Genomic DNA, 9131 nt, shown 5'->3' with positions numbered 1-9131 from the left:
ATTACAGGTTAACACTGCCAACAGAGGCTTGCATCAGGCATCCTAACTGAACAACTCCACAACCATATTTTGGGGATAAAAGTGGATTGTCAGTAGGTAGATTTCAGAAAAGATCACAGAAAACTTAGAATGCAGCATGTGTTAAACTAAAACTCCTAGAATTCTCAGGGCTGATTTTTTTTTTTTTTTTTTGTAAGTGGTACTGTCTTGATACTTCCAATGGCACTGTGATTTTCACTCCTTCCTTTGATGCTCTTTAAAAAAGGTACAGTGCATTTTAATTCACAAAGTATGAAGAGGTTTGTGGCTTCTGGATGTCTACTGCAAAGCCAGAAAGCTGAAACTGGTTGTTGCCAGGGTAAGTTAGATTTTACATGTCTGCATCTCCATCATAGGCTAAGGTTAAAGGTTTCAGTCGGTTGTTTTGCCTTCTTTGGGGTTTCTTTGGCTTTTTGCTGTAAATAACAACAACAAAACAACAATAGGAGAAAGAAAATCAATTGTAAATTTTACTGTTTTAAATGAAAAATTGTGAAATGCATTGATAAAGTTGCCTAATTGCCTGTATGACCTAAATTCAATCTTAAAGTTTGATATTCTGGTATCTTTGAATTTCTTATTGATGCTCTGAATATCATTGAAGTAGAGCCCCTCAAATATATTGTTATTCTGTAAAAAGTGAATTATCAAATGGAATTCCTCTGGTACTAACAATGGAAACAATACTGTAGTAAAATCATTTATATTTGACTTGAAATCTTTATAAATAATACACAATTTATAGGTTTAAAAACATAGTTGAATCAGATTAGATATCACCATAATCTCTTCCTCCAGTAGTGAGTGAGTATCGAACTCTGGAGTTCATCCTAAGCATACGAAGCAGTATTCTTTTGCATAACTGGGGTGGACATACGTGAGAAGATGACCTCGAGCAACTCTGGCTCATTTTCAGATTTCAAACAACTCAGATTTGGTAGGTTTTAGACCAACTGTGACTAAAGCCATTTTTATTTAGAATTGCAGGTGAACATTAAATGTGGAATATTTATTGGATACAGTTTGCTGTTCATGCATTATGGTCAACTGACAGTCTTTTTGCTGAAATAAAGAGATTGTGTGCCCCCTTAGATTTTGAAATAATCACTCACCAAGCTAGATAAATCATGGAGACAATAAAGATGAGTAACACAAATGCCCCAGCTGCTACACCGTAAACCCAGGTCTTTAGTCTCCCATCTAAGAAGAATGGATATTAGTCATTAATTTACATTAGTCTGGTGTGTGCATATATATGTATATATATGAGACAGTCTTTTTAACTATGACCAATGACCAGTCACATATGACCAAACTGTTTCAAAACAAAATGAATTATTGCTTAGGCACAGTTAATGATTAATGTAAAGCTGCTATTATGAGTTAGATACTGCTTCATTAAAGATAAATTATCAATGAGAACTGAATGGCAGAGAAATCATGTTTGCAATTAAATTTGTGTTCAGATTTCAAATTTATATGGATAAATTTTTGCTGCTGCTTAGCTAAATTTTACTTCAAACCCAATATATGTGTAATGCTAAATAAACATTTTCTTCTGATTTTCACTCTAAGAATGGCAATTTTAAGAAGAAAAATACTGGAATTTTAAGCAAGTCCTACAGCTTAAGGTTGATACTGACAGGTATGTGAACATAAATTTTGTCACTTTTACCTTTTATTTTAGATGAATTGAAAGTGAATATATTGAACTTTTTTGGGAATTAATCTTTTATCTAATTTACACTTATACTGTACTTTAAAGTTGATTTGACAATATCATTTGCAAAAATAGCCAAGTTTGATTATAACCTATAAATCACTTTTTAACTCATTTGAATAATGTTTTTCTACCTTTCTAGTATATGGAATTAGGCAAGACAGGAACTATCCTAATTTGGTTTTCTGATCTTACGTTCTTTGAACTTCTTAGTTTTGTGTTCAGAATAAACTTCAACTAGAAGATAGTATTAATAACTTTAACTTAATTTGAAACTCATATCAACATGTATTTTCTGTTGCATACATAGAATTAAAGGTGCTATTAGTGTTAAAATTATAGATCGGGCAAGTGGACTTAACACTCGGGTTCTTTCAATATTTGGAAGGCATCGAAACAGAAGTTTTCCTGCCTGGAGCTGGATCAACCTAGGGGTCCATTAGTTGGAAACACACTGTTAATATTGTAAACATCCCTTTTTTCAATTCTAAAGATTAAAAAAGTTAGAAATTGGGTTTAAAATATAAACACCAAATCTAAACATCTGCATTATCCTAGCTGTTCGCGGATTAATTAAAGACCTAAGAGGTCTTTATTAATTAATTAATCTTTGAGTTTTTAAAAAACCAAGAACAAAGCCTAAATGTACTCCTTAAGAACATAAACCTTTTTAACATACTAAAATACTCACTTTAGGGAAGCTATATATTAAACTTAAAATGACAATATTCTCTTTTTAAAAACCAGATTTGATCTGAAGAGATCTGCATGAGTTCTTAGTCAAGGTCACAATTACTAATGGCCATTTGCTGGTCCACTATCTTGAACACTGAGAGACGATTTTCCCGTGTTTCCACAGACAAGTCAGCTTTGCAAAATAAACTGTATTTCAGCTAAGGACCTTACCAAGGCAGGGATAATGTGGTTAAATCACTGTATTTGGGTTTACATCACCCCAAAGAGAGATGTGCTAGCTATGAAGATTCTTTCTTTTCTCTAATTTCTAACAAGTATAAAGTAGACTACGCTTGGCTTTGCCTCTAGATTTCCTTTGGTCATTAACTAGTAATCCTGCTTGGTGTGAGAAACACCATCATGGTATTAGCTACCATGTCACCATCATAGCACAATTTTAAGCACCAGCTTTAGTTCCAGAAATAAGCATATAGTTGACATCAACTGGGGAGAGACAGTGTGTAGAGCAGGGACAGCATTTTATTAGGCCCTCAAGCTTTTGCCTTCAAAATTGGCTTCAAGTCCATACCAGACACATTAAGAGTGTCTGTTTAATGTGACAAGGTCTGGTCAGTCTCCAAATTTAGATGATCCCATCTAGACAGGAAGGCTCCATCCTTGCCCTTCTGATGGTAGTACAGATTCTGATGATTTCAGTTTATCAAATGGAAGAGCTGATAGAAATTGGGCTGGCTACCAGGTGCCCCTTGGCACAGCACTGCATTACTGATGTTCCTATTTTAGGTTCAAGTTGTTACCACTCTCTGGTCAAATGAAAATTCCTGAATGTCTTAACAGTTTTATTCCAGTTCTGAAAGACAATACACTTTTTTCCTCATTAATATTTTCATTGTTAGATTCCTTTATTTGGTATGAACGTAATTATACTTGTAAATTTAGAACTGAGATCAAAATAATTAATACTCTAATTTTGTTCACAGAAGAATTTAATTCCTCTGAACTTTGAGCATGAGTGCTTTTTTCATAATAGTAAAAACATATGGCGGTATCAGCATAAATGAGTACGATGACATAATAGCTCATATGAAAATGCTTGCTCATTCTTTTAATCCTTTGACATTGGTTAAATGTATAAGTAAGGGATTCTACATCAACACTGTCTAGTCACTTCACCTGGCCCAAATGGCTGTAGAAACCAGGTCCTTCCCCGTCCTGTTGGGTTACTGGAGGATTGGGTTGGATGTACTGCCCGACTGGTTTTCACGTCTCCTCTTCTGTCCTCCACAGTGGGTATCACCACCACGGGGATAAGTGTACATTGCTCAAGTGTACCATTAGAAGACATGACTTCAGTGTATCCTTCTTCACAACTGCATGTCCTCATCTGCAGGAGAAGAAGAGCGTTTCTACTATAGATATAAGGTGAAGGTGACCTTTGAGAGCATGATAGATCTTACTTGCAGAGAAGGCTTTTAAGAAGCACTGTTTTGTAAGTTTACCACATGTAATTTCTGCCTTAACTACGTAAAAAAGAACATACAGTTTGGACTGTACTCAAATTATTCTAACAGTAGAAACAAGTACATTCAGAATTATTTATATTGATAAAAGGAGAGGTCCAGAAGAAATTAAGTTGTAGGCCTCCAAGACATGCGTTTTTGGGGGGAAATGGACTGTACAAGAGTTGGTGGGGTGAGAAATAATGAAGCTAGTTAATTTGTCCTCATGAATTCACACGTACCTCACTACAGTAAGAGTGGGGTTGACTACACGGTGGGTTACAAGACCTGTCAGCATCAGGCTGGCGTACCACCAAGCAGCCGCCTGCAGAACAGAAAATCATACATTGGCAAGTAGCATCTCTTGCAATGATAGAAAACACTGTTGCATAGACTTGTCTTTGACTCCTGAACCACTTTGGGAATCCATGAATTTTAGAACAATTGATGGTGAGATATTTGGTGAACCTTGACCACTTTATACAGGAACTTGAAGCTCTTCCTTTTTATATTAAATTTTTTTTTTTAACATTTACTTCTCTTTTGAGAGAGAGAGAGACAGTGTGAGTGGGGTAGGCAGAAAGACAGGGAGTCACAGATTCTGAAGCAAGTTCCAGGCTCTGAGCTGTCAGCATGGAGCCCAATGTGGGGCTCAAACTCACAAACCTCGAGATCATGACTTGAGCTGAAGTTGGATGCTTAAATGACTGAGCCATCCAGGCGCCAGAGAGGATCTTCTTATTCTTATTCAGAGAAAACAGCACAGAGCCTATAACTCAGCAGGTGCTCAGTAAGCACTTGTTTTTGTAGTTACTACTTTGAAAACACTAACTGCCCCCAGGCTATTTCTACCATAGTCCCCCCTGTTGGCCCAGCTCAACATTACGAAACAGATTTAATTTTCCTTTGAAGTTAATTTTTTTCCTGGCTATTCAAATGAATAGTTTTCACATTCTTTGAAATGTCTCTTTAACTTACACAACTACCACATAAATGCTTTTTTTTTTTTAATAATGCATGTTTCTTCGAGAAAAATCACAATTCATGCTAATTCAGGAGTGTTGGGAGTAGAGGAAAAAAAGACACTTGTAGCTATGAGATGGTGTAATTGCATTATGGTTTAAACTTGACATTGAAGCTCTGTTTTTTCTTCTCTTTTTTTCTTTTCAAGTAGAGTGTGCCTGCCTCAGTTGTTAAAAGAGGGATTTTAAAATGGGAACAGATGTCCTAGAGAAACCATATTGGTGATGTGAAAGGAACTTAGAGTTTCATACCGTACTTGCTCAGTTGAACAAGATTTTGGGAAAGCAAAGTTTTTTCCTTTATTTATGGAACTGATAATCCTCTGCAGTTTAATAAAAAATAACTATTGTTAATTCTGTGCCTTGTCAATAATATAAATACACTACTCATCAAAAGATTGTGAGGAAAGCAGTTAGTCATTGCAAGGCAATTGCAATTAAATGGCCATGTTGAAGTGATTATCACTAAACACATGAAGAAAAAGGAAAATAACACCTTAATTTCTAATAAGGACAACTTCATTAAACAGAAGCAGTCGGCCAAGGTATGTAATATACTTTATATGCTTGTCTATTTCTCATAAAGAATCTCATCTCTCCTAAAAGATGGAAGAAGAATGCATATAGAGTTTATCACAAATCCTTTACACATTGGTGTTTTGGTATCAAAGAGTATTAGAAAGAAAGAAATACATGGGATACTTTAATGATTTAAAAAGAAGGTGAACATGATTTCCACAGGTAAGTCTTTTTAGAATTTGACCTACCGTGGCATTGGGGAGTATCCCCAATTTTAGCGGGGAAAAAATGTAGAAGGCAAACAAATATTACTTGCATCTGTATTTGGAAAAAAAGCCCCGAAAAGTAATAGGATCCTCTGGGGAAGCTGCAACATCCCCTCTGTAGGCCTTCCTTTTCAACACTTGAGTTGAATGTACCACCTCTGTAAGTGCCTTCAATTTAGAAAATATATACTTTTCTTCCCAGGACTTTTTCTCCACACATGCCTCTTAACAGTGGTGTGGTTGGAATAGACTTTTCTGCCTGAAAACAAGACTGGGAGAGAGCAAAGTGCTCGTTTCCTGGCAGGTGTCTCTTTTTGGTTATATAGGTGTCCACTGGGAGTTGCTGTTCTCAATGGTTTCTTGATCCAGATTTGTCATGTATAAAATCTTACCTTCATAAAAATATAATTGGATATCCTGTTCCAGCTTTCATAGGGAGGAAATAAGTAATTACGTTTAAATAAATCCAGGTAATTTAAAATTTAATATAAAAATTGATGCTTTCCAAAAAGCATATTGATTCCTGTTCCTGTTATCATGCTGTATATATTACAGCTAAATTTATAAATGGACATTACGCACGGACACCCAAATGCACAGCCCTTCTTCTCCCTGCCAGAGGGTCAAAATGATGTCAGTAAGTCAGCTGGTTCCCCTTAATAGTTAACTGTCAGAACTCATGCTACTGTTCTATGAAGATTCCTGTAGGATTAGACCTATAAAAATCATTTAAGGAGAGACCTTAACATCGTTGGATCATATGCTTAAGGTAGGTTCTAGCTCCAACCTTGGTTTCTTTCTAGGAAATTTGCAAGGTAGTTCAGTACATACCTGGAGCCAAGTTTCTTCCTACTTTATAGGGGACATTAATATCCCTTGCATTTGCTGAGTTCAGATAAGGAAGCCTTAAGTAAATGCAGATGAGAGAAGCTCTTTGGAGTATATTTGGGCCAAGTGACATTTCTGAAAAGTTTTTCATTTGGATTTCTTCTTTGAATATATAATCTTTGAGTGGAGACAGAGTAGATTAGCTGCCCAGATGGTCTGGGCTTGAGATTTGCCACAAGATTTTACTTATCAATTAATAAAAAATTAAATCATAGATTTCTGAATTCAAGCAAGATACTTGGATTTGTATAATCATACTCCCTTGCTAATATTTTTGGTCTGCATGTACACGGTCTTTAAGATAGAGAAACAAAATACACATCTATTTATTTAGCATGTGGTAAATTATTCACATACAAAATTTTAGGAAAGATAATCTGAGAATTATAATTTATTGGAATTAGCATTTTAACCAAACTCTAGTAGCAGTGTCTAAAAGGGCTAGATGAGGAAGAATTTAATTGAAATGTTAAAATATAAAATAGTCAATGGTAGCCAGTTGTATACAGCCTAGGTAGTGAATCCAAAACATGTTTTGGATATCTACAGAGTATCTTTGTTTCCTTAATTACTTTCTTTACCCAATTGCATGTGTGTTATAGGAAGACTTTCAAAACCAAAGAAAATTTGGAAGTTTACCTGTTACGTTTATACCATCTGACCTTTGACACCAGACTGTTCGGGAAGAACCTTTCCAAGCACTGGCCATCCATTTATATTCATAACACTGTCCATCTGCAAGGACACAATAAACATGAACAGAAGCATTCTGCCGTCTAGAAGGACAATCATGGTGAGAGTATATTATGAAAATATAAACAATTGAAAACTGGTGAATCCATCTAAAAAATGATTCAATATTAACTTATTGCCCTAAAATTGACATAGAAAGGTTATAAAATTCCTGATATATTCCTAAATCCCAGCTAATTTTCTATGTCCACTGTCATATCTGATGTGAACTTGGATTTTTAATATAATTTAATGTTCAAAGTATATCAAATCTATATAATGACAAATAATAACTTAAAAATGTTCAATTATTTATCACTCAATTTTAACAAATACTACCATTTAGCCATATTTGCTTTAGTCTTCTTTTGTCTGTTGGGGAGTGAAAAATAACAGATGAACTTGATGTTCTATTATTATGTACTCTTCCTGATGTGAGGTTTTTCCATGTATATCCAGCAAAACCTACTATTTTAAAGTAGATACATGCATTTCTTTGCCATGGTTTTTATTCCTTTAATAGAATATACTGTATGAGGTATGTATATATCCATAAAAAATATAGCATATCTGACCCTCAAACAACATGGGGTGTAGGGGCATGTACTCCTATGCAGTACAAAATCTGTATAACTTTGACTCCCCCAGAGCTTAACTATGAACAGCCTACTGTTAACCAGGAGCCTTAATGATAGTAAACATATACTTTGTGTTATATATATATGCTTACAGTAAAGGAAGGTAGAAAGAAATGTTACTAAGAAAACCATAAGGAAGAGAAAATAGTTACTGCATTTGTACTAAATCCTCATGTAAGTGGACCTGCACAATTCAAACCCAGCTTGTTTAAAGGTTATATTTTTCTATTAAATTACTTAAAAGTATACTATAGGTAACACTCTGAAATGTACACCACTGAAGAGAAAATATTTCTACGTGACTTTTTAAAAATGTAGCTATATTCTATTTTATTTAACTGCTATATAAAATTCCATTGTACTAAATGCCACCTTTTTTTTCCCCCCTCTCTCTCTATTTTTTTTTTTTTTTTTAGCTATTTCTTCTCTGAATGGCTTTTTGGGTTGTCTTCAATTTTTGCTATTAGTACAATGCCTCAGTGGTCCACCTTCTGCAAGTCTCCTTGTGATTCTGTGATTCTTTAAAGTAAACATCTAGAAGAGAAATTGTTGTGTATCATCTCCTACGGATGGATGGATGAAACTCTCCTAAATAAAACTTTTTTCCTTCCCCAAAGCAACAATCTACATCCCCCCAGCAGTGAATATGAGTTATCATTGCTTAAGCCTTCAAGAACATTTATAATTGCCAGATTTAAAATTTCTGGTTTGTCTGGTGGGTGTAAAAGCTGTATTGTCATTGAAATTTTTAAAATGCTTATTCATTCTTGTGAGAGAGAGGCAGAGTGTGAGTAGGGGAGGGCAGAGAGTGAGGAAGACACAGAATCTGAAGCAGAGCCAGATGGGGGCTCAAAATAGTGAACAGTGAGATCATGACCTGAGCTAAAGTCGGATGCTCAACTACTGAGCCACCCAGGTGCTCCTATATTGTCATTTTAAATTGTAGTTCTCTAATTATTAAAGCTATTAAAGAGTAACAGATGGTTTGGGGCATTTAGACTTCCTTTTATGAGAATTGTTTCTTCATATCTTGTGGCCATTTTTTTATCCTACTGAAATCTGTGCACTTTCTTATTGTGGAAAATATTTGTTCTAGAACAGCAGTTCTCAAA

The 9131-nt window shown here is 35.0% G+C and overlaps 1 protein-coding gene across 1 annotated transcript in view; it reads right to left on the bottom strand.

Annotated features, from left to right (window-relative positions):
- Positions 1-255: 255 nt before the first annotated feature.
- Positions 256-9131, bottom strand: part of THSD7A (thrombospondin type 1 domain containing 7A) — a 431097-nt gene continuing 422221 nt past the window's right edge. The window contains exons 24-28 of the mRNA XM_039216623.1: positions 7289-7384; positions 4197-4279; positions 3629-3839; positions 1152-1239; positions 256-455 (exon numbers count right to left, since the gene is read on the bottom strand). Coding sequence (XP_039072554.1) covers positions 371-455; positions 1152-1239; positions 3629-3839; positions 4197-4279; positions 7289-7384 — 563 coding nt within the window. The 3' untranslated portion in view covers positions 256-370. The remainder of the gene's footprint in view (positions 456-1151; positions 1240-3628; positions 3840-4196; positions 4280-7288; positions 7385-9131) is intronic.

Source organism: Hyaena hyaena, unplaced genomic scaffold, assembly GCF_003009895.1.
Source record: "Hyaena hyaena isolate Hyena2069 unplaced genomic scaffold, ASM300989v1 scaffold_646, whole genome shotgun sequence".
Lineage (NCBI taxonomy): Eukaryota > Metazoa > Chordata > Mammalia > Carnivora > Hyaenidae > Hyaena > Hyaena hyaena.
This window is presented reverse-complemented; position numbering and strand designations above follow the sequence as displayed.